Source organism: Bison bison, unplaced genomic scaffold (assembly GCF_000754665.1).
Source record: "Bison bison bison isolate TAMUID 2011002044 unplaced genomic scaffold, Bison_UMD1.0 scf7180017864519, whole genome shotgun sequence".
In the NCBI taxonomy this organism is placed as follows: domain Eukaryota; kingdom Metazoa; phylum Chordata; class Mammalia; order Artiodactyla; family Bovidae; genus Bison; species Bison bison.
This window is the reverse complement of record NW_011495072.1, coordinates 10,387,510-10,413,475: the sequence shown is the minus strand read 5'-3', so window position 1 is coordinate 10,413,475 and position 25,966 is coordinate 10,387,510. Positions and strand designations below refer to the sequence as shown.

At 39.3% G+C, this 25,966-nt stretch overlaps 2 protein-coding genes across 5 annotated transcripts in view; one reads left to right on the top strand and one right to left on the bottom strand.

Moving 5' to 3' along the window:
- The first annotated feature begins 445 nt into the window (after positions 1–445).
- Positions 446–8,604, top strand: RBM15 (RNA binding motif protein 15). The gene is made up of 2 exons (XM_010830880.1): positions 446–4,210; positions 8,243–8,604. Exons 1-2 carry the CDS (start codon positions 1,345–1,347, stop codon positions 8,263–8,265), a joined length of 2,889 nt encoding a protein of 962 aa, XP_010829182.1. The 5' UTR covers positions 446–1,344; the 3' UTR covers positions 8,266–8,604.
- A 10,029-nt stretch (positions 8,605–18,633) lies between these two features.
- The window catches only part of SLC16A4 (solute carrier family 16, member 4), a 34,140-nt gene continuing 26,807 nt past the window's right edge, over positions 18,634–25,966 (bottom strand). For 3 of the 4 annotated variants that reach the window (XM_010830877.1, XM_010830878.1, XM_010830879.1), the window contains one exon: positions 18,634–22,404. In XM_010830877.1, the coding sequence (XP_010829179.1) occupies positions 22,244–22,404 (161 nt within the window). In that variant the 3' untranslated portion in view covers positions 18,634–22,243. The remainder of the gene's footprint in view (positions 22,405–25,966) is intronic. The other variant, XR_824394.1, reaches the window with a different exon arrangement.

Here is a 25,966-nt window from a genome sequence, read left to right as displayed (position 1 = left end):
CGCGACACATCTGCAGGGAGCAAAGTACATTCATTTCACTCGATTATTTACCAGAGAAGGTTATTAACATATAAAAATCAAACGCAGCTATATTATCGGACGACAAAACCCCAAATCTACGTGAATTTGCAACATAAATCATGAAGCCTAGACTCGTCCGCCGTGGCCCGAGAGTCCCCACCCCGACTACAGGAGTCGAAACTGGAAGCTTCAGTCTCTCTGTCCTAGGTTACCCCAGGACACTCGGGCGAGAATGAAACGCACCGAGCAGTGCCGGCTTCCAGCCTGGGCTAAGCACCGGCTCCAGCGCTGCGGGGCCCCAAGGGCCTGCGGTCGGCTTACGACCCACCCGGACCCGGGAGTTAGTGTGACCCCGCGCTTCGTGAACTGTGAACCCGGCCCCGCCTGCTCCGCGGGCCCCAGAGCGCTTTCTTGCGTACGGTGGGTGGGGCTTTTAAAGGCCTTTCACGCAAAGGCCAACGGGGCTAAGATGGTGTCGGCTGGGCGCCCCTGGACGGTTTCCTGAGGGATTCGTGGGCCCAACAGTGAGAGGGGAGAGACAGAAGCCCAGCTCCTTGTCCCACACAGGTAGGAGGTAGGGCGCCTAGAAGTTCTGAGGTCCGAGGGCCAAACCCCAACCAAGTACGCCGTGGGAGCGAACAAATGTTGGAAAGGAAAACGCCGAACGCGGGGAGGAGGAACTGTTTTATGGTCACCATTTCGCGACGTCTAAGTGACGTCGCACAGCAAGCGCGTATTCTACTCTTTCACCTTCAGGCAGCCTCCTCATTGTAAGAGCCTACGCCTTTAAGCGAGTGATGGACAGTTATTTCGGCCTATCAACTTCATCGTCAACATCCAATCAGATTTAAACTTCTTTCAGCCGCCGGAGGAGTTGGAAGAAAGGCGTTGAAAGAGAGAGCTTTCTCTCTCTCGCGAGATCGCTGTGAGCCGCCCTCTCAGGAAAAAAAAAAATGCTAGAACATATGGCCTGACTTCCCAAATAGTAGGTTAAAGGACGGGGTCATAAACCAATGAAAGTTATGAGGAGGCGGGATCACTGCTTTCGCCCCGCAAGAAGTACCGTTAGAGGGCAGACTTTTTGTCCAATCAACGCCTCAAGACTTTGGGTCAGGTGACCGTCGAGTACGCGGGGCGGAGCTACAGTCTGGCGCGAGGAACCGTTAAGATGGACAACGAATATAACCAATGAGGTACTCTGACTAGGGCGTTGGGAGCCCAATAACAGTGGTTGGGCGGGCGCCTTCCCGGAGCGCGGGGAGATGTAAAGACAGACAAATAGTTTTCCCAATGAGACTGTAGAAGAGCGGAACTAATTGACCAATGAAGACTGCGGGGCGGGACCCTCTGCCGCGGCAGAGTCCAAGATGGCGGCGTGCGGTTCCGCTGTGTGAAACGAGCGCGGGGCGGCGGGTTAGTCAGTTCCGCGGAGAAGATCTCCGACGCCCCGCTACCATGAAGGGAAAAGAGCGCTCTCCGGTCAAGCCGAAACGCTCCCGTGGTGGTGAGGATTCGACTTCCCGCGGGGAGCGGAGCAAGAAGTTAGGGGGCTCTGGTGGCAGCAATGGGAGCAGCAGCGGAAAGACAGACGGCGGCGGCGGGTCGCGGCGCAGCCTTCATCTGGACAAGTCTAGCAGCCGAGGTGGTAGCCGCGAGTACGACACCGGAGGGGGCAGCTCCAGTAGCCGCTTGCATAGTTACAGCTCCCCAAGCACCAAAAATTCCTCGGGCGGGGGCGAGTCGCGCAGCAGCTCCCGGGGTGGAGGCGGGGAGTCACGTTCCTCTGGGGCCGCCTCTTCAGCTCCTGGCGGCGGAGATGGCGGGGAATACAAGACACTGAAGATAAGCGAGTTGGGGTCCCAGCTGAGTGACGAAGCAGTGGAGGACGGATTGTTTCACGAGTTTAAACGCTTCGGTGATGTAAGTGTCAAAATCAGTCATCTCTCGGGTTCTGGCAGCGGGGATGAGCGAGTAGCCTTTGTGAACTTCCGGCGGCCAGAGGACGCGCGGGCGGCCAAGCATGCCAGAGGCCGCCTAGTGCTCTATGACCGGCCGCTGAAGATAGAAGCCGTGTATGTGAGCCGGCGCCGCAGCCGCTCCCCTTTAGACAAAGATTCCTATCCTCCTTCAGCCAGTGTGGTCGGGTCCTCTGTAAGTGGTCACCGGCACCCCCCTGGAGGAGGTGGTGGAGGCCAGAGATCACTTTCCCCTGGTGGTGCAGCCTTGGGATACAGAGACTACCGCTTGCAGCAGTTGGCCCTCGGCCGCCTGCCCCCTCCACCTCCGCCACCACTGCCCCGAGACCTGGAGAGAGAGCGAGACTACTCGTTCTATGAGAGAGTGCGCCCAGCCTACAGTCTTGAGCCAAGGGTGGGAACTGGAGCAGGTGCTGCTCCTTTCAGAGAAGTAGATGAGATCTCACCCGAGGATGATCAGCGAGCTAACCGGACGCTTTTCTTGGGCAACCTAGACATCACTGTGACAGAGAGTGATCTAAGAAGGGCTTTTGACCGTTTCGGAGTCATCACAGAGGTAGACATCAAGAGGCCTTCTCGGGGCCAGACCAGTACCTATGGCTTTCTCAAATTTGAAAACCTAGATATGTCTCACCGGGCCAAACTAGCGATGTCTGGCAAAATTATCATTCGGAATCCTATCAAAATTGGCTATGGCAAAGCTACACCCACCACCCGCCTTTGGGTAGGTGGCCTGGGTCCTTGGGTGCCTCTTGCTGCCCTGGCACGGGAGTTTGACCGGTTTGGCACCATACGCACCATTGACTACCGCAAAGGTGATAGTTGGGCGTATATCCAGTACGAAAGCCTGGATGCAGCTCATGCTGCTTGGACCCATATGAGGGGCTTCCCACTTGGTGGCCCAGATCGTCGCCTTAGAGTAGACTTTGCAGACACAGAACATCGTTACCAGCAGCAATATCTGCAGCCTCTGCCGTTAACTCATTATGAACTGGTGACAGATGCTTTTGGACACCGGGCACCCGACCCTTTGAGGGGTGCTCGGGATAGGACACCACCCATACTGTACAGAGATCGTGATAGGGACCTTTATCCTGACTCTGATTGGGTTCCGCCCCCACCCCCAGTCCGTGAACGCAGCACTCGGACTGCAGCTACTGCTGTGCCTGCTTATGAGCCACTGGATAGCCTGGATCGTAGGCGGGATGGCTGGTCGTTGGACCGGGACAGAGGTGATCGAGATCTGCCCAGCAGCAGAGACCAACCTAGGAAGCGAAGGCTGCCTGAGGAGAGTGGGGGTCGGCATCTGGATAGGTCCCCAGAGAGTGACCGTCCACGAAAACGTCATTGCGCGCCTTCTCCTGACCGCAGTCCAGAATTGGGCAGTAGCCGGGATCGCTACAACAGCGACAACGATCGATCTTCCCGTCTTCTCTTGGAAAGGCCCTCTCCAATCAGAGACCGACGAGGTAGTTTGGAGAAGAGCCAGGGTGACAAGCGAGACCGTAAAAACTCTGCATCAGCTGAACGGGATAAGAAGCACCGGACAACTGCTACCACGGAGGGTAAAAGCCCTCTGAAAAAAGAAGATCGGCCTGATGGGAGTGCATCCAGCACCAGCACTGCTTCATCAAAGCTGAAGTCCCCTTCCCAGAAACAGGATGGGGGGACCGCCCCTGCAGCAGCAGCATCTCCCAAACTCTGTTTGGCCTGGCAGGGCATGCTTCTGTTGAAGAACAGCAACTTTCCTTCCAACATGCATCTGTTGCAGGGTGACCTCCAGGTGGCTAGTAGTCTTCTTGTGGAGGGCTCAACTGGGGGCAAAGTGGCCCAGCTCAAGATCACTCAGCGTCTTCGTTTGGACCAGCCCAAGTTGGATGAAGTAACGCGACGCATCAAAGTGGCAGGGCCCAATGGTTATGCTATTCTTCTGGCTGTGCCTGGAAGTTCTGATAGCAGGTCCTCTTCTTCCTCAGCCACATCAGACACTGCCACCTCTACTCAGAGGCCACTTAGGAACCTTGTGTCCTACTTAAAGCAAAAGCAGGCCGCTGGGGTGATCAGCCTCCCTGTGGGGGGCAACAAAGACAAGGAAAACACCGGAGTCCTTCATGCCTTTCCACCCTGTGAGTTCTCCCAGCAGTTCCTGGATTCCCCTGCCAAGGCACTGGCCAAATCTGAAGAAGATTACCTGGTCATGATCATTGTCCGTGGTGCGTCTTAAAGTCCATGTGTAACTTGTATTTAGTACTTTGACATGGTTCCTGTTTTGTGATGTGTAATGGGATACAGCGTCAGATGAAATTTTCTTTTTAATTAGTTGTTCAGTTTTAGGTATTTTCTTTTTTATATTTTTATAAACCTCTTTAAAATAGAAGTCAGGAGAGTTTAGCTATTATTTTAAGTGAAAGGACTCCCCTAAAGGTAGCAGGCAAGTGGATTTACTTTAATCAGGAGTTTCCACTCTTATGTATAACTGTTTTCCTCTTTTTCTGCGGATTTTTTTTCTTTTTTAATCTTGAACTTAAAAAAATCCTCAAAGTTACAAAACCAGAAATTTGAAAAGTTAGAATTTGAAAAACAAAGAGCCCCCTAGCTGTAAAAAGATAATACACCCCTAAAAATGGCTTTGATTGGTATGTAGGTAAATAATTCCTGTACCAGAAATGTTATTTGTGTGGCTGAAATTTGAGCAGGGATCTCAGGAGTATAAGCTGGTAAAGCATACATAAAACGTTGGCAATTACTTTAATCAGGTATTTGAGTATTTTTCTTAAAATACGTGGTGTGTTCCCAAGAGCTTGCTTTAACATATATGCTTTTACCATTAGTTTTTGAGTTCTGTATCCCATATATGCACTTTTGGTTTGTAGCTGTAGCTGTTCAGTAAAAATAGAGGAGTGTGTTACAAACCACGTTGTCTTTTGCTTACACTAGTATGCAGGAAGTGAGTAGGTGCTTTTAAAATCAGAGTTCTTTGGTCAGTTATTGGTGTGTGGTGGTGTTTTCACTGACTTTCTGAGGGGTATAGCAGGTACAGTTCTAATTGTTGAAAATTTCAAAACTTGTGTTTTTCATCAGAGGTGAGTTTTTATATTGTATTCACCCAAATTTCTGACTTCAGTAATAGAAAGAAGAGTTGTCTGCAGGCTCATAAGTCATCCTTTTATTTCAGTGGGCATTAATCACCCATATCTGGATTGCAGAATTTTTTTTAAGTCATTTTGAAATACTTTTGACATACTCTCAAAATATTGCTTGGATTTTTATTTTCATATTTAAACAGCGATGACTTCACATTATTGAAAGTATTTTGAGTATCTTTGAAATTTTGTGTTTATATTTTCATTGGTGTCCAGCCACAGAGAATTGAAATAATCAGTTTAGGAAAACCGTTTTTTAGTGGTTTATTTTCTCAGACACCTGGAATTAGTATAAAATAATTTAGCCCACCTCTACAGTTTTTTCCCAAACTGAAGATTATCAATTTCTGGTTCTTAACAAGAGCTTTTGCTGCTTAACAACAATTCATGGTTTCCTTGTCTTTTATTTTCCTCCTCCACCCCCAATCCCTAGTTTCTCAGGTCATTTGTAAGTGTATTTTCCCCTGTGGTTTAAATGTTGAGGACTTTAGCTAAAGCCCTTGATATTTAATTATGATTAGAAACTTGAGGACCTTTGGATCATGGTCATGTTTCTATGCTATGTAAGTGACTTACTGAAAGCCTGGCAGAACTCAACTGTTTTCTTTCTGTTATCAAAGCTGATAGTTTTGAAATAGCACCAATAATAACCCAGGGAAACGTCATGTAATTTTTAATTGTCCATTATGACAGGTGTCTAATGCATGTTAGCATGAAAGCCTCATCACTGCTGTGTCATCCTTTTTAGTTTTCACTATGCATTTATAAGTTTTCTTTGTAAGTTTGGAGACTTTTGTGTTTTTTTTGTTTTTAAACTGGAAAAACTAGCCATTTTGAGAGAAGGAAGATAATAGGGTATGAGCACAGAGGTCCTTGGTGTGCCTGTAGGGAAAACACCTGGAAGTCCTACAATGAACACTTTTGGTCCTTTTGCTTTTAAAAAACTGCTTGACACGCTAATATGGAATAGACACCTGTTCAGAAACTTATGTCAGTGTGCAGTCTATGCATAAATAAATGGGGTCAAAGTACAATTTGTGGCTAGATACATTTTTTTCCAGTTTAAATAGTCTCACTAACCATTAACTTTTGAATACCTTTTGATAAGATGGCTGAACAAATGATTTTACTCTTTTAGAGAGTAAAGTCCTTGATATCTAATTTTACTCTAATCCAAAGTGTGTGTGGCTTTTTTTTTTTAAGTTGATATGCCAGCTTATCGAAGAGTAGAGTACTATGGGTTTGCTCCATGTTTGTTTGATTCTTTATCTGACATCGTGGCTTTTGTTAGATCTGGGCAATTTGCACTTCAGTGCTTTTGAAACAATGGCTTGATACCATTTCTAAATGTATGTATTATAACAAAATTATGTTTAGTTTGGTGCTTACCTACAGAGTGCCATCATTCAGATGAATCTCTTATTTGTATTGTTCATTCTGTTGTTCAGGTTTATAACATTGGTAAACTATCTACCTAAACTTAAGAGTAGAATGAAAGCATTTGTCTAAAACAATCTGGTTCTAATTCTCACTAGCCAGAATTTGTAATCTCAACATTGGATGTTCTTTGTGACAGCCAGTTGTTTCTTTTGCTTTTATTTTTTTAAAAATGTATTTGTTTGATTGATTTTTCTGGAACTCAAGTTCAAATGAATGGAATTTCTTAAGTATATCATTAAATGACTCATTAAGTGTTACTGGTGAAAAAAAGAAGCATCAAGCTAATTTAGATTTTTAATCACAATTTCAAAGTTTATGAAAAATTAATCATTCAGCTCCTAGTCAATTTATTTTTAGTGTTATTTTGTTGGTTGTTACTGGGATTTCTATAAAGAGTTTTCCACGAAAAAATTTAAATTCCTGGTTTGAGATGTCTGTTTTGACTCTCACTCAAGAGTAAGCAGAGTTTTCCCTTTAAGGATTACGTCTTAAAACAGTCCGTCCTTTGGCTGATATAAGCTTTTGTCACATTTTGAAGGTAATATGTTCTGGCCCTTAGCTCAGTTAGACCACTTGAGGTACAACAGTAAAAGTAAGGGGTGTGTTGCTTTCAGAGTCTAACACTTGTTTAGTTTATTTAAAAACTATTTCATGAGCAGATTTTCACTGACAGTTTTTGTTGTTGTTGTTTTGTCTTTTTAATTTCTTTTAATAGTTTCTTCAGACAGTGAAATTGCTCATTACGAAGGTACAACTTAAACTGCAGTTTGGGTCCATATAGGAACCATTCACCAAAAACTCTGTGGTAACAGAACTAGGAAATCCTCTTGAGAAGAGGGCCTTAATGACCTTTTTGTGAAAAAGTTTTTGGAGAGAATTTCTGGACTTTTTTTTCTGTCTCTGCCACAATATTTGCTTTGGAGATAGGAGTTAGGTATGAGAACAGGAAGAGAAATGGAGCTGACCCTGTTAACATTCTGGTTATAGTGATATGCCTAAAGGGAGAAAATGATTTCAGGTGACCACAGTGAACTGTCTAGCTTAATGAGGAGTTTTATATGTATGATTTAAACAGTTGGAAATTTAAAGTCCCACAGTGTTCTTTGGCTGTTTAGCAATTGTTTGTATGAGTGTTTTAAAGAAAATAACAGCTGCTGTCTTTGGTAACACAAATGAAGGTGGATTTTTAAAAGGTTTTGTATCTTGACCCCTTTCTACAATGATGGAGTAGGTCTGTATTGCTCCATATAAATTACAGAATGAAAATAGAGGGGGTATAAGTTTGACTAAATTCCACCTTTTTATAGTTTCATTTTTTTTAACTTATTAGAATATACTGATTATAAATTTGATTTTTTCTGAATTTTTTTGACATGTTTTACTCAGTTACATGAGTACAAAGGATATTTTCAGTCCTATAATCGTTAATTGCAGTCTTTAAAAAAAAAAATTCACCCTATTGTTCTACTTGTTGTCTGTTCACAGTAAGTTCATTTCAAGGTTTGTGCCAGTGGGTATTATTGGTGCTTTTTGAAGTCAAGGTGGATTGTCCAGGAAGGTCTTGTTAATGTTATGTTCATCTATAATGGCGTAGGGGAAATATATATATTTTTAATATTGTAAACATTTGTACTGAATAACCTTTTTTTCCCCCCCTGCAAGCAAAACTGGTGAACAACGGATGAAGACATGGAATTCAAAGCTCTAATGGACCTTTTTGAAGAGAAGTTGTGGCTTATGTCAAGTTTACATGGGCCTCTTGATGGAAGAAAGCTAATCTGTTTAGTATTTGTGCATTTTACTAAAATGGCAGCTTAAAGTTGTGTATCTGCTATTGTGATGCCAATGCCGGTGTTTTAAGTGGAAAAAAAATGACCTTGCTTTGTGCTGTGTACACAAGATTTCTGGAAAAGAAAAACCCTTTTTATGGCTCACACAGCTTAAAAGTAGCTGTCACTCAAACGTGCGCTCACAGTTGAGCTGCTTTTGTTTTATTCTAAATAAATTGTTTCTTTTGAGGAAAATGTTTTTCTGCCTGGAAGTGAATTGACGGCAAACCTTTGACCCCTTTGTTTGCAGCTGAGGAGGTACTTGCTGCTGCTCAGATCTTGTATGTCTTGAGCAAGAAGCAGGGAGACCATCATTTTGACTATCACAGTGTGTCAATTCTGAAGGATCACTAGTGTTACTGTGACCCCCTTTGTTTGCAGTGAAGGGGATCATTTGCTTCTCAGTCCTCAACTTGATGAGGAAATGGTGCTGTTTGCTGGCACGCAAGAAGCCGGGGCAAGCACCGTAAGCCTCACCACAGTGCACAAGTCGGGGGCTTTGCTGGTTTGAAGAGCCGGAGTTGCTGAATTTTAAGTTTTGATTTATTTTGTCCACCCATCACGTTTGGCCTTAGTTTCATTTTTAATTTGAAGAAAAGTTTGAAATTGCTTTATCTTGCACTTAACATTTGCACCAAATTGCCAAAAGAAGGAGAAATGCTCCGCTTGCTTTTTAAATGTTAATGATGATGTTAATAAAGCCTTTCCTGACACACTTGAGGAGCTCCTCCATCTTCAGGGGCTTCTTACCAGAGTTATGCAGTGATGGGTTTAGTTCTGAATGGATGAAGAGTTCCTGAGAGCTAGCGTTTGTAATTAGAACCATTACTTGGTATCTGTGCCTTATTTGACCTGTGGTTCCACATGCCTTGGATGTGCATGCACCGTGACGGTTTCATAGGTACGAACGCACACTCAGGCCCAGTCACTTCGGTTGGTAGTACAGATTGTGAGGAAAAAATGGAGGCATCCTTAAGGAGGAAAAAGTGTTTGCCTTTAGTTCCTGCATTATCCTGTACAGGGGCTCCTGATGTTTGGAAGCTGTTTCCAGTACAGGAGAACAACTCCCCTGTCGGCCGCAGGAGACTTCGGTGCACAGTGACAACGCTGGAGTTCAAGAGGAAGCCAGCAGTGCTGCACCATTGGCTTCAGACACCACTGTTGTTTGCCAGTTTTAAACTTAATAGTTGCAGACGAAGACCACCTTGAAATGCAGGCTTGTTGGGCTTGTTTTGAATTTTAACCTCGGATGGAAGAGCCCTAGTGCTGTCTGTCTCCATGCGGGATGATGATTACTTAGGCAACAGGTGATTATCAACAAAGGATGCCACGCTTATACTCTGCAAGGTGGTGTTCCAGTGGCAAACAGCTGTATAAACTCTTATAAACAGGTAAGAGGGTTTTTAGAGGTCAAAAGCATTATAATTAACAGGGTGAGGGCTTTTAATGTTTGGGGATATATTTCTCTGATTTAGGCACTCTGCTGCTGTTACTAGCTTCTTCCCCTCACCAAAGTGTTACATATTAACAAAGTTGCAGACCAGAACTTTTGTTCTTGGTGTTTTGATGTTTTTAAGTTTTAAAGTTTATCTTAACATTTGAAAAAAGTCTTTTAAATGTGGGAGCCAAAGTGTTAAAATTCTGGTGATGAATTTGGACCTGTAAAAATTTGATGTTTTCTCTTAACTGTAGCATTCACTGTTATTGGTGATTCAGTGGTGCTGGAAGAACTCAACTGGTGTAAAAATGTTGCGTATTATAAACACTGATCTCTAAACCTCCAGGTTAAGAATATTTTACTATATGTAGCAAGAAGGTGTATTACTGGACTTTGAGTGATAGATAATTTAGCCAAAATGGTTAATTTTTTTCTTTTTCCTCAGGGAGATTTAATTGTAACATTAGGTAGCTGCAATAATCTTAGGGAAGTGAATGGGCAGTGTTGAGTAAAATCTCTTAACCATTTTCATTGTCCATTTAGTGCTGCTAGCCTTCTGAGTTCTTCCAGCCCCTTCCTCTGTTATTAATCAGATGTGAGGCTTTGGCAGCTGAATACAAGTACAGCTTTTTAAATGCATAATACAATTTAGGTTTTCTTTGCTGTATTTTAAATGGGATCAAAAATTTTGAAGAGGATTTTTCTTTTTCATTAGATTTTTGTTTTTCATCTCTTTCCAAATGGGGAAAGTGAAGTACAGCAGTTTTCAGGTTCTCAGTATGTTGTTTTCAAGAATTTGTAAAACATCTGCTTATGAATTGACTGCCATTTAAAGCTTTGCTAAATGATCTGTCATGTACATTTCTTTAAGCTGTTTATTCCTGTTGGAAATGTTAATTTCCGGTGTATTTTCTGTCTCTGACTAGTCCATACTGAAAGCTCATTAAGTAGTTTTCTAATTAGTTAGAAAAAATGAAAATCCGTGGCAATTTGAGGAAAATTTTATTATACTCTCAACATATTTCTACATGTTTGGTATCTCTTAAGATCTCAGGCTTTATCTCAAGAAGAAAAAATATTGCAGACAGGGCATTTGTTTGGCATTTGTTTATTGCATATGTCATACAAAATGGAAAAGTACACTGTTTTTTGAAACCACTCAATGAAATCATTTTATTTCTACTTACACCATGAAGAAAAAAATATTAATTGGGTTGAGTGTTAAATCTAGAGTCCTGGTTTTATAAATTGGAAACTGCCCTTTTGAATTATATGTGTGGTTTCCCAGTGTCTTTTGTAGGATCTTGATTTAGGGTTCTGCTGTAAAGGAAATAGTTCCAAGAACATCTCTGAGTTCATTTTGAAAGATCTAGTTGTATTAAAATTGAAAATGGGGATTACCCTGACTAGTAAAACAGCCACTTCAGTAGCTTAAGTCACATTATTGTTTACAAGTTGTTTATCTGAGGCAATAAATTTAATACTTATGGTTTGTACAGCATTTATTTTTCTTGCAGTAGGATATATGATAATGGCTTATCTGACCATCACGTCTGTCTCCCATTTCACTTTGCTGTTTTTAAGCTTTCCTGGTTAAAAGAGCCTTTTACTTAAAAACTTCAATTATAACCTAGTTACAAGTTTTAAACAGAGTTGATTAATTTTATAAATTTAAGAAGAGTAAACAAAATTTCTTCAAACCTCAGACAAGCTTGTTGCTGAGAAGCAACCAAGATTTTAATCTTGAGGTAAAATTATTTAACATGCCTCTGTTCCCAAATACTATGTTATTAAGCATTCAGGTAGGATTCCTGTATAAATTAAATTCTGGCTGTACATTAAGTAAGATTGAGCATAAAGAAGAATGTATCCAATAGTCTCTACTCCTATCAGCAACTTGGACTCTGATTGGAGAAACTAGATAGAAACAGGGAAATAGTTAAATACTGGGGCAAGTTCATTGTTCAAGACAACCATGGGAAAAATGTCACAGGCCAATATTTGATTAATTGACTTCTTACTGGCGATATGGGTATATGATTATGTGAACTTTAAGCTGAGCTGATTATGAAAGGGTTTAAAAAATAATTTGTTAGAACCTAGAATGGTGGAGGGAGGTTGGAATTGAGATGTCAGTCCATCAAGCATGATTAATAATAATAGAGCAGCTTGTTGATACATGGGAAAGATGCAGGCTAAGTCTAGAAAACTAGTAATATGGTTGGGTCAGCAACAATAGGGAGTCCTGAAAGGCTAATTTTAGGCAGGTGGGGAGTGAGGATGGATAGTTAGTTGAGGGATATGGATGTAAAGCAACAGTACTAATAGCAGTCATTTTTATTAGATACTTGAGGCCAAGCATTCTGCCAAGTCCTCAACAAACGTTGTCTGATCTACTTTTCAGCATAGACCATACTCTGACAGTAAGTGATACAGCCAGGGTTCTAGCCAGGCTTTTGTTCTTGCTAGGGCTTGTGGTCACTGTCATAACTCACTGTTTTCAGGAGGCTGGGATGGGATTAAAGCTGCAAACCTGAGAAAATGTCTGGGTGGTAGATTTTAAACTATAGTGTGTCAGCATTTGAAGTTCTTGGGAAACATACAGGCCCTTGGCTCCAACCCCAGAAATTGTGGGATTTGTTAGGACCAGCATGCGTGGCCCAGGAGTTTTTGTTCTTTTACAAGCTCTCCAGGTAATTCTGATGTAGTAGTCTGTGTTCAGTGGTCGTGGGTTGAGCAGCATTGGTTAGAGAGTAAGAGTGTTGAAGTGTAAACTTGGGGTAGTATCATATTAAGGCATGGGAAGAGAAAATGATGCCAGAAAAGAGTCTCAGGTTGGAGAACCAGAATGGTATTCAGATTGTGAAGCTGAGAGGAGCTTCCAGAAGATAAATTCAGAGCTATTGAAAGGACAAGCAGAATGAAGCGGCAAATGCCATGGAATTTAGCACTTAACATTGTCAAAGTAGTAGTCATGTAATTATTTCCCCCAGAAATTCAGTCTAACTTAGTGTTTAATTTTACCTTATAACTGTCTGTGAAGAAGGGCTGCTGTTTAGTTTATGAAATGCTAAAGGGATACCAGAAAAATTTTATGGCTTAGCTAAGGGGTATATTGTCAGGAATTGATTGAGATATCCTTGAGTTTTCAGTTAATCTAAAAAATAATGTAATTGTAGTCTGTCTTAAAATTGAAAGTGATTTTGGGATTGAGTGTGTATGTATACATGTAAGTAATTTCTGTGAATGAACCACTTATTACTTCTGTCTACTAACTTCTAACTAGGTTACTAATAGGCTTGAGTGGGGTACAATGGAGTAATAGGTAAAATTGAGTGTATCTTTGGCTTGTAAATTGTTGAAAGATTTCCCATTTGGAATTGTTACTGGGTTTATCTTCGATTGGTGTAGCTAATTATTTAATACTTCAAATATTTAGGTACTTCTTATGTATCAAGCAGTATTCTAGGTCTTAAGATTATATTGGTGAGGAAAACAGACAAGTTCCTTATATCTCATGGAGCTTATAATCAAAGAAAGTGAAGTGAAAGTCACTCAGTCCTGTTAGACTCTTTGTGACCCCATGGACTGTACAGTTCGTGGAATTCTCCAGGCCAGAATACTGGAGTGTGTAGCCTTTCCCTTCTCCAAGGGATCTTCCCAACCCAGGGATCCAACCCAGGTCTCCCGCATTACAGGCAGATTCTTTACCAGCTGAGCCACAAGGGAAGCCCAAGAATATAGGAGTGGGTACCCTATTCCTTCTCCAGCTGATCTTCCTGACCCAGGAATCCAACCGGGGTCTCCTGCGTTGCAGGCGGATTCTTTACCAACTGAGCTATCAAGGAAGGGAGGTCATAAACTAAGGGAGCCTTGTTGCCAAGGACCAAGGGTTTAGATTGTGTTCTGAAGCTGAATGCAGAGGTTTTAAGCAAGGGGGTCAAGTGATTTGATCAAGATTTGGCTACGTATCTCAGGAAAGGAACAAATGTCTTTCAGATTTCTTTGTTATTCCCAAGATCTAGAACAGTGCCTGGTATATAGTAGATACCAAAATATTCGAAGAATTAGTTAATTAGCTATACAAATTGAAGACAAAGGCAGTATAAGTAGTTCAAAATGGGAAATCTTTCAACCATTAACACATCAAAGATAATATTTCCTTCAAAGATAGATTAGCATTTCAAATTCTCTGCAAGACTGTGAATATGTTCTTGCTTAGAGATAAGTATTGTCCTTTTATTTAAATATTATAATAGAGATTTTATTTCTTCTTCATTCTCACAATTGTTGGCCATCCTGAGGTCTTCCTCATATAGCCTCATTTTCTCAGCATGTCAGTTTTCTCTGCTTTCAGCAAGTTGTCACAACAGTTTACACTGTAGTCACATATAGTTTCTGCTGTAACTCCAAACAAGAGGCTAAATGAAAAACTTCCATACATATCCTTTTATTGCATTAATGTTCAGAGTAGAACTATTATTACAGGTAAAATGAACACTTTGAGGCACATATACATATATATTTTATTTCATGTTTTTAAGGAATTTTGGGGAAATTGTTTCATAAAATTTTTATTTTAGCATATAGAAACTGACTCAGTTTTGCCTTGCTCCCAAGATAAGTGTATAGTTTATGTATATTCTCTTATAGAGAAACACTTCAATAAACTGCATTCTTTAGAATTCTTTTGTACCAGAGGTCTCAAACCTGGCTATGCATTAAAATCATGTGAGGAATTTTAATACCAGTAGCCGGGAGACTCATCTAGGTCCAGTGGGGTTCTGCCAAGGTCCTAGTGTTAAGTGCTCACCTGATTCTAGTGTGTAGCCAAGGTTGAGAATCACTGCTTGAGAGTCAAATCGTAAACATACTGACCAACACATGCACAATCAGCCTCTTAAAAATTGTTCAGACATCAAAACCAAAAACTTTAAGAGTGAATTTGGATTCACTGCAGTGTGTATATTGTTTAGCCTTGTAGAATTTCTGCTGTTGAAAGCGCAATCCTCAGACCAGCAGTAATAGCATCACATAGAAGCTTGTTAAGAAATGTAGAACTGGAAGCCCTCACACAAACCTATTGAATGAACTCAGATAAACCAAGTTATTCCTCTACTGGAAAGTTTGATAAGTACTTACTAATATGTAGATATATAAATGTTTAGGGTAGTAAAATTTTGTGATTGGCATCTTTTTTTTTTTTTGGTTTTATTTTATTTTTAAACTTTACAATATTGTATTAGTCCCTCATGCATAAGATTCTCATTTTTGTGCATTAGTCAAGGACATTTACTTTAAGGATTAAAAAAATACATATTTTCATTAAGAAAAGTTGGTACAAGAGTTCATAGGTAGTGAACTCTAGTGACCAGAAAATTACCAGAGGTCTCTGCCACCAAGACAGGGGAGGGCTATCTGTTGTCTGTCCTAGTTGGTTTACTTGCTGAGTCACTTCAGTTGTGTCCGACTCTCTGTGACCCTTTGGACTGCTGCCTGCCAGGCTCCTCTGTCCCTGGGATTCTCCAGGCAAGAATACTGGAGTGGATTGCCCTGCCCTCCTCCAGGGGATCTTCCTGACCCAGGAATCGAACCCATGTCTCTTGCATTGGCAGGTGGGGTTCTTTACCAGTAGTACCACCTGGGAAGCCCATCCTACTTAGTTGGGTCTTGCTTATTTTGTTACATTTAAATATATTTTTTCTCTCCCTCCTATTCTGTTCTAGTCCACTCTTTTCATTGTAAGAGCATGTTCTTTTTTTATAGATACAGGTGAGGATATTTGAGACTGTACTGATAGGTGCCCCGTAATTTAGAAAATTTGGTAGAGATGGATTCAGAGCTTTCTATGGAGAGCATAGGTATGGACAGGATTGAGGAGTGGTTCCTGATTGCTTTTGTTGTTTAATCATAGTACATAAGTAACTTCATTAAGAAACTGATTTTCCTCACATAGCAATAAGAATCTAATTATGTTAAAGCTCACAGTGACAAGTAGTAAAGATTTATATATATCGAAGAGAATGGACTAATGTGAATAAAAATACTGTGAATTGCATGGTATCAATTTATTAAAGAAATGCTCTTTTTTAATGCCTAAGTTTTTTAAGGTAAAAGATTCTAAAGTACATTAACCAAGCAGCCTTGTTGATACCAAATGAGAAATTGCAGCCAGATTATTCTCATGTCTCACGGTTTTTCAATTGGCATGTATGTTTTAGAGGGATTTTTCATCAAGCACAGCAATGTCAGCATCTTTAGAAAACTTCTTTAGGGTTCATTTATGATTTATAGATGCCTCCTGAGACATGAGAAGTGTTTTTTTATTTTTCAGTGGAAATTTACCTGTATCATTTATTTCTCCCAACAAATTTTACTTATGAAGTTTACCCTCTGCAGTGTTAAAAATCTTACTGCAAATTCCACAAAAAGGATGAAATTCATCTGAACTTTAAGGTTTGGTGGTTGAAAAAACTTTATGTCTGTGATACACGAGTGTTCTTTTAATACATTGGCTTAGAGGTATTGTGAACCTTCAAAGACCCCTTTTCTTCTATTTGCTGCTTTTTAAGTGTAGAAGTGTCTGAAGCCCTAATTTAAAAAAAAATTTAACACATGGTGTTAGATCTACCCTCTTCTATTTTCTTTTAATAGCCAAGTTTAAAGGAGGGAGCATTTCTAAGTATAGTAATTGGTTAAATGTCTTTTTTTCCTCCTGGGTTTCTTTTTAGGAACTACTGACAATCAAAAACCTATAGCCGACTTTGGGATATGGCTTTATTATTCAGCAACTAAAAGATGAGTTCTAATTGGCAGACTTCTGGCATTGGCACTTGTCCTTCTGTTTCTATAGAAACTGGGTTGGAAGTCAGAGCTGCACAAAGGGAAAGGGTAAGTTTCTTTTAAACTCCATATTTATAAACCCATATCTTATTAACTGTGGCATGGTATCAGTTTTCACATAAGGATATATATATGTTCGTGAACTAGAACTCAAATATGAACTACTGATTTTTACTTCAGTGGAAACTGACATCAAGTCATTAAATGTAATAGGAGGGTTTAAATATGGATTTAATATTCTCATGACTCTGACTTCACATATCTTGAAGCAATGAACTCAGTATGATAATTCTCACTTTTCAGCTATATCTAATTTCGGGGTGATAAAGTTGGTTTTTATCCTCTTAGATCACTCTGTTGTACTTTTCTGGTAAGTGAAAATTGGGGTATAATGCATACAGAGGACATTTTAAAAGTCTGCATGAATTACAAGTCTCTGGGACAAAGTCTGATTCTTTCCATTATAAAGCAGGTGCTGTACTACTGACCAGTTTTTTTAGCCTCTCTCTTCTCTTAGCCAAACAGGATGAGATCGTCTGTTGGGCACATACATATGTTCTCATCCAGGCAGACACCCATTAATCGTAGAACCTAAGACACCTGCCACTTGGTGAGTCATCTTATTACTGTGGCTTCAGAGGACTGTGCTGCATAGCTGGGCATTTAGGCTTGAAATGGCTTAATCAAGTGTGGTAAAGTCCTCTGTTCTAGAGGTTGGTATATGTAAATAATTTATACTGACTCTGACTAGCTTTGAGATATTGAAGGAAGGTTATGTTAGCTCTAACTCTTTAAAACTTATCTGTCATTTCCGTGGTCCTGAAATACTACTCTTAAAGGATGGATTTCTCTTTTCCTTGCTAAAAGAATGTTGATGTGTTAACACCAACCAAAGAAAGGGACATCTTGGCTTTCTTTTGGCTCAGTTTGTCAGTTTTGTAAAAATAGTGTAAAAGTGAAAATTGGAACTTTTTTGGGTGTGTGTGTTTGTTTAAGTCATGTCTGATTCTTGCGACCCCATGGACTATAGCCTGCCGGGCTTCTCTGTCCATGGGATTCTCCAAGCAAGAATACTGGGGTGGGTTGCCATTCACTACTCCAGGAGATCTTCCCAACCTAGGGATTGAACCCAGGTCTCCTGCATTGCAGGCAGACGCTTTACCATCTGAGCCACCAGGAAAGTTAATTCAGTTTTTGAAATTTCACTTCACAAGTCATTGATCAGTTAATGCCTGCAAGTGGATTTTCATTAAGAAGTGTATGCCTCTATTCCTTAAGTATTGCCGTGTATCCTATTTGTTTCCCTTGAATGGTATAAAAGAAATTGAATTTGTGATTCTTGGTAAATGTGGCTAGAAGTATCCAGACATCCACATGTGTTATTTATTACTCCTTGGTAAGAGTGACCAACTTGTCCTAGTTTTAAAACAGAGTCCTAGGTCCCAGGAACTCCCTGATTTCCAGGCAAGCCAGACAGTTGGCTCTGTCTGGAGCCCCGTCTTATCCTCTGCATCTCTGAAGCAGCCTCACTAGGTTGTTACTGATCATTGTTTTGGATGAAAGTAGATTTTTATGATGTGTTAGTCAGAATGTACAAGAGAGTAAGTTCTTTTTAGGAAATGATTGTTTTTATTTGTCTCAGTGATCCTAGGTAATGCCAGCTTCCCTCTCATAGAAATAAAACATGAATTTTAAACTGATTTATTTAAAAGATGATTTCAAGGCCTTTTTTTTGTTGTTTTTCATTTGTTTGTATATATGAAGACTATGGGTAATAAATTTGAGACATTTAGGTAGATGCTTGTGATGCATGAGTAGCCAAATGAGGCAAATATATGGACATAAAGCCTCATACAAGCTTTTTCTGTCTTAATGACTCAAGGCTTTTAAAAAGTATTGGGCTTTGGTTTTAAATTTGGGTCCTCAGGTTTGGATTCTCTTTCTTTTAAAAATTACATTTAAATTCAAATATTAATACACTGCTTTTTTTTTTTTTTTCCCACTCTCATGGAAAAAGCTAATTTTACAACTAGGCAAGTTTATGTACTAAAGGAGCTGATTTTTTGCAGATAAACAGATAGCATCACATATGTTAATGTCCCTAGATTATTTGAAAAATATCACAGATTATTTCAGTCCATTTAAATATAATTGTTGCTTTTATTAAATTTTAAACTCATCATCAAAGAAGAAAAGCCAGGGACTATGATCTAATCAGCATTGTTAATTAGTATTCACAATTAGCTCCCTTAGGATTAGCTTTGTAACTTTAGACAAATAACTTGGTCTTAATTTGCTTTTGTTCCTAGGTATAAGATAGGAATATTAATAATTATCCATCTTCCTCACAGGATTGACATGATGCTGAGGAAGTAATAGGTGGGAAAGAATGTTTAAAACTTAAAAGTACTATAAGGTAGAGTTTTAGTACCAGAAACAGTATTTCATGAACAGCATATATAGAAATTCCTTTTACATTAATGGTATGGCATTTCTTAGAGTTAGAACCGCTGGAAATGGTTATCTTAATAATTTTAAATAACTCAGTAAGTGTGAAGAAAGTATTGTTTTGTGATCATTGTTTGATCATTGTTTCATCCAAAACAATGATCAAACTTTTGTGTTGAAAAGTTCCAACTGAACTTTTATGTTCAGATTATCATGGCTCTACTAAATATATATCTATTTATAGGTAATTCTTATACTTTATAAATATTTCAACTAACATTTTGTATTAAGGAATTATAAGTGGCCCATACTTAAGCATTACCTTCTTTGGTCAGGGTTGGTGAATATTGGAAGACTTTAAAATGTTCATTATTTTTTAATAACTACATTCTTACTGTATTATAACATGTTTTGTGACTTTATTGGAAGACTTTAAAATGTTCATTATTTTTTAATAACTACATTCTTACTGTATTATAACATGTTTTGTGACTTTATTGGAAGACTTTAAAATGTTCATTATTTTTTAATAACTACATTCTTACTGTATTATAACATGTTTTGTGACTTTATTGGAAGACTTTAAAATGTTCATTATTTTTTAATAACTACATTCTTACTGTATTATAACATGTTTTGTGACTTTGTTTGTTTTGATTCTTAGGTATTTTGCATCCTCTTTTTCATTTCAACCTAGATAGTAAAATGATGCCAATTTGAGTTAGAACAAATTTATTATAAGATGACTGCTTGCAATTAAATTAACTCCATAATCTTGTATACTGCCAAGAAGCCAGGATTGTCCAAAGGGGAAAGTGTAGGGTTTTCTGTTAGTTTGTGTTTGAGTTAGGACTCCTCTACATACTGGATGTTTAATATCTTTGACCTTAGTTTTATTTATTTGTAAAATGGTCATCATAGTATTTTCTTCTAAGGGTTCTGAAGATTAAATATAAAATACGTCTGCCTCAGTGACTGGTATGTATTAGATGTTGATACAAGGTTATTCACCAGCCTACTTCTGCACACACATGTGAAGTCTACTGTTTGTTTCCTCTTTGTCCCATGGGATATCTTTTTTTTTTTGGCTATACCCCATAGCATGTGGGATCTTAGTTCCCAGATCAGAGATCAAATCTATGCCTACTGCATTGGAAGGCAGAGTTGTAACCATTGGACCACTAGGGACCCTACCCTCACCCCTCCTCCCACTTGGGATATCTTGAGAAAGGTGTACTCTTTTGCTTTTCTTGAAACCCTATATGTGTCTGAGATAATATTTCTAGATTATGGTTACTTAAAAATGTGTTGACATCGTATAATATTGTGTTCAAGGGCAGAAGTAAATAGGAACATTTTAAGTTAATTGTCAGTACAATGAGTACATTAGTTATGAAGTCTTTAGCTTCCTGTGGTCTGGGGATTCACCCTTTCTTGAGCCACACCACCCAGGGGCCTATTACCACTGAGTAGCATGAAGAACTACTCAGTTGTGTATGAGTCACGAAGCCTGGGTAAATTAGAGTTCAACTTGGAGTTCATTAGTTGGTTCTATTTTTACTGTTTTGTTATGTTTTTTGTTTTTGGCTGCACGGTGTGCAGGATCTCAGTTCTCCAACCTGGGATTAAACCCAGGCCATGGTGATGAAAGCCCAGAATCCTAACCACTAGTCCACCAGGGAACTCTGTTTAGTTGGTTCTACTTACAATGTATAGTTTGCTTTCATTGGAGAAAAGAATCTAGTTGTCCTAGGCAGTCAGTCTTTTGAGAACTATTATTGCTCAATAGGGAAGCTGGGACAGATTAGAGTGGCTCCTAGTAAGTCACTGATTTTTTAAATCTTGTGTTTTGATGTAGACAGAAAGGAAATTAGTGGCTACTCTCTCTGAAGAGTTTTTTGCTTGGTACAAGTATATTTTTATTTAATCCCCATAGTGAAGTAGGTTGGTGGTATCCTCATATTACAGAGGAGGAAATTGGGACTCAAGAGCAGTTGAGTAACTTTCATGAAGTTACATAGTAACAAGTAGCAGAGCTTGGATTTATTATTATTGCTGTTTGTGTGAGGGGGTACTGTTGCTGACTATTCATATTGTCTTACATCTAAAATGTAAAAAGAATATTAGACATTAACGTCTGTGTGTAAAACCTATACATTTTAAACATGACCAACTACAGTTTTTAAGATAACCTAAACTTGAACTCAGATAAATTTGGTTCCAAAATTGGTGCTGGGCCTGTTGATCTTGTAGATTGATGCCAAAGATTGACATATCAGCTCATATAGTGCTCTGTTAAAAGTCAGATGAGATTCCAGAGGAGAAAAATGACTTCATGCTGCGAGAGGTTTTCCAGAAGCCTTTGGTGAGTCAGATTGTGAAGGATAAGCGAGACTGTCTGGTGGACAATGGCAAACCATTGGGATTTAACTGGTGGCACAAAGGTACATGTAGAGAGTGAGAGAATGCCACATTTTGGAGCTAAAACCAGGCTTTCATTTTGGGATTTTTCTCTGTAGGGAATTAATAGATATTTTAAAGCAGAGAGGAATGGAAAGATGGAATAATAATAGTAATAACAGAAGCCAAAGGAGATTCTAGAGAGACTGGTATTGCAGAGAACACTAGGATGGTTTTTAAGAAAACATCTTAGTTTGTCTCCCATTAAGAGCCACCTATTCAACTTTCATATAAAACTTGTTCTAAAGTTATGTCTACATAATGAGCTTGACCATTTCAGATAATTAAATATAGTGAAAAAATAACATTGGATGGATAGAAATAGTATTCAGAAATGATCTTGAAATAAAGGTTTCTTGTTTGGGTTTTTAGCAGTTCTTATTTATGTTTTATTGCACAGCAAAACATGTTTATTATAGAAAATTTAAGAAACAAAATAATGAAAAGAAAACAAAGATTATCTCTAGTTAAGAAGCAAACTGTTCAGTTGCTATTACTCTTTATTTAACACCAGTTAGACATTCTTCAGAATGCTAAGGCAAAAAAGAACCTTAAAAAACTATGTGATTCACCTTCTCATTTTATAAATGAGGGTACTTCTCTTCCATGCTTTTTCTTCCAGTGACTTTTAGTTTAGATTTTCTTTTAAGCTCTCACTTGACTGCAGTCTTCTCTCTTTGTTGTCAGACTGTTTTTCCATCTTTCAGCTAATGGTATGAAGAAAAGGGAAACCGAAGAGAGGAGATAGCATGTGCCCGAGAAGTAGTAGGAGCCGGTGTATGTCTGGGTATAATCGTATAACCAGCCTATAAGGAAGGAAAGATTTCTATTAATGATGTAAATCGTGCCATTAGTAGTTCTCAGCCATGAACCATTGAAGGAAGGAGCCTCCTGTAATTAGTCTGTATTGTGACCCATTAGAAAGTTAGTCAAGCTGCTTACCTGTCTTATTTTCTGTTGAAGCTGAATCAATTCCATCTGAGTTAGTGGTTTAAACCTTGGCAAAAAAGTAATTTTGGACCCAGAGCCCATTTCCAGTGTTATAATGGAAGTTGGATAAAATTGGGAACACATACCATTTCATTTTACAATTATTCTTACAAAGAAAAAAAAAACTATTTTCCAAGGAAAAGGAAAAAAGTGAAAACTGATTATTATCTTTTTTCCTTCACTGAACAAACATTTGAGTTCTTACTATGTTCCCAGCGATGTGCTAGGTGTTGATACCATAATGAGCCAAACTAGACATGGCCCCTGCACTCATAGTTTAGCAGGGCTTTAGGTATTACACCTGTAATAAGGGCTATGCAGGGATGGTTTAGGTGAGAACAAGTGAAAAGGAACTGACTTGGCCAAATGGGTTAAACAATGACAGTATTTCTCCCTGAAATAAAAGTGTTCTTTTAAAACAAGAATTGAAAGGTTCTCAGAATCATTTGGTTGATGGCACATACTTGAATCACCCTGGTAGCTCAGATGATAAAGAATCCACCTGCAATGCAGGAGACCCAGGTTTGATCCTTGGGTTAGGAAGATCTGGAGAAGGGCATGGCAACCCACTCCAGTATTCTTGCCAGGAGAATTCCATGGACAGAGAGGTCTGGCAGGCTACAGTCCATTGGATCACAGAGTCAGAAACGACTGAGCGAAACAGACTTTGACATACTAGAACTTCTTAAGTGAAATGCCTTTTTTTTTTTAAGTGAGTTTGGTGGCAAGGAATATTAGTACAAGGCACCAACATTTATACATTACTGCAAAAGTCATTCCTATGAAAAAGGCAAAAGTATCAAGATTATTGAAAGGGCTTCCCAGATGGTGCTAGTGGTAAAGTCCCTGCCTGCCAGTGCTAGAGACACGAGATGCAGGTTCAATCCCTGAGGATCAGGAAGATCCCCTGGAGAAGACAGTGGCAACACATTCCAGTATTCTTGCCTGGAGAATCCCATGGACAGAGGATCCTGGTGGGCTACAGTCCATAGGGTTGCAAAGAGTCGGACATGACTGAAGTGACTTAGCACATTGTTAGGAAAATAATTTTGACCTGAGATTCCCTAAAAAGGGCTCAGGACCTCTAGGGGTTCACAATCTTTTCTAGATTATTGTATGCATATTATGTGTGTAGATGCAAACTTATAATAATATGAGTTTTATAAGTATTTATATTTAAAATCCTAAAAAAACCTTAAGACAAGGCTATTATTCTGATCATTTATTCAAAAAATTTTGGTACCGTATACAAGCACAGTTCTGGGTACTAAGACTATATCTGTGGATAAAAATGGATGAAAAAACCTGGCTGCATGAAGCTGACGTCATGTCTTTTGATTTTCACTTATGTCTTGGAACATGATTTCTCACTGGATGGGTCTGATTAAAATAAAATTTTTATCTGATTGTGTATGTCTTTATCTCCTATCCTGTCCTCTATTCTCTTAGTTGGCTCTGATAAATACTTTTAATTTTTGTTTCTTTGCTTTATTAGCTTTTTGTTTCCTTTTCTTAATGTAATGAATAAATGGAATGTTTTATTTAAATTCAGCTAACTTTAAGTTGCTTTTACTTACTAACTCCTTGCTTGATCAGTGACCTCAATTAAATGTTTCTTGGAGATAAGCATAATAGTGAAACTTACTCACACGTTTTTGTATTATGTTGATTGACCTTTAGATATCTAAGAAACAGGTGACCATTCTATTAACTTTTCTAGAAATGCCTATAAAGGAGAAGCTGGATATCAGCAGCACCCTCTTTTATCCTTTGTCACTCCTCCCTTAGTCCTTTAGTAGAGCAATTGCTCTACTAGAGTATATGTACATAACAGGGGTATTAGAAGTTATACTCTGGGAAAACACTAGAAGTTCTTGGACAAGGAGGTAGCTAGTGCTGCTGAAGGGTCAGGAGGATAAAGCTAAAAACAGTGAAAATGAGTTGTTTTATAAATCCTAGAGGGACTTAAACAGTTTGAGAGAAAACTGCTTATAAGGCCATTCATTTCACACACATTTAAAGTCAGAATCTTGCTTCTGAAACATTAAAGATTAAGATATATTTAGTATATTTTCTTAGCAGGGCAGGGAATTATTTAGCATCCTATAGAACTGCTTCCATGCAAAAGTTGTATTTCCATTCAAAGATTTTTTTTTTTAATTATTATTACTATTTTTTTGCTGTATTATGTGGCTTATAGGATCTTAGTTCCCCAACCAAGGATTGAACCCAGGTCCTTGGCAGTGAGAGCATCAAGTCCTAACCACTGGACTGCCTGGGAATTCCAGTGCAGTTTAATGAAACAGATTGTTTTAAATCTATTTCTCCCGTTCATGCTTGAGAATTGAGAGATTTGCATATTTTAAAATTCTTTATCTAAGATCTAATTGCCATTCACTAGGATATTAATGTGCAGTTGAGTAGTTAGTTTTATGATGCTGTTTATAATAGCAAATAGGTGAAAAGTGAGATAGACGACTAAATGGTATTATTATTAATTAGTTGTCCTGTGAAAGCATTAGCTTCATAATCAAGCTAAATGTGGGGCTTCCCTGCTGACTTGGGGGTAAAAAATCTGCCTGCCAACACAGGAGATGCAGGTTTGATCCCCTGGAGAAGGAAATGGCAACCCACTTCAGTATTCTTGCTTGGGTGATTCCATGGACAGGAGGGCCTGATGGGCTATCATCCATGGGTTTGCAGAGTCAGATATGAGTTAGCGGCTAAACAACAACTAGCTGAGTTAAATTTATAGCTTCATTGTTCTAACCAGCATCTATCTTTTGTTGGAATGATTAGCTTTTCCCCACCACTGAAAGTAAAAAAAGACTGTATAGGGAATTCCCTGGTAGTTCAGTGGTTGGATTCCGTGCTTCCCCTATAAAGTGCAAGGGAAATAAGATCTTGCATGCTGCCAGGCACAGCTAAAAACAAACAAAAAGATGGTATATTTGGTTTGATTTTATTAGATCTTTGTACTTTTTAAATAATAGCATGAAATAGCTATATACAAATGTACTTTCAACCCTAATGAGTTTCAGGATTACTGTTGGTAGTTTGGAAACCTCTGCGCTCTAATCATTTTTAAAAGGAAATACACACATAAATTGACATTTAAGACTGGGTTCCTCTGTGGTCATAGCAAAAACATTGTGAATGGCAGAGAATATCAGCTACAGTCTAGGAAAGCATGCATGGATCTGAGCCTCCACTCCACACTAGGGAATACTCTATGTAGTCAACATTCTGAGAAGTACACTGGCTACTGGTGCAGATTTCCTAAGCTGAAGTGCCCTCTAAGCATTTCCTTAATGTCTCCAGACTACCTGTGCCAGATACACTTAAGATGCATGTTAATTGTGCAAATTCATTGGCTCC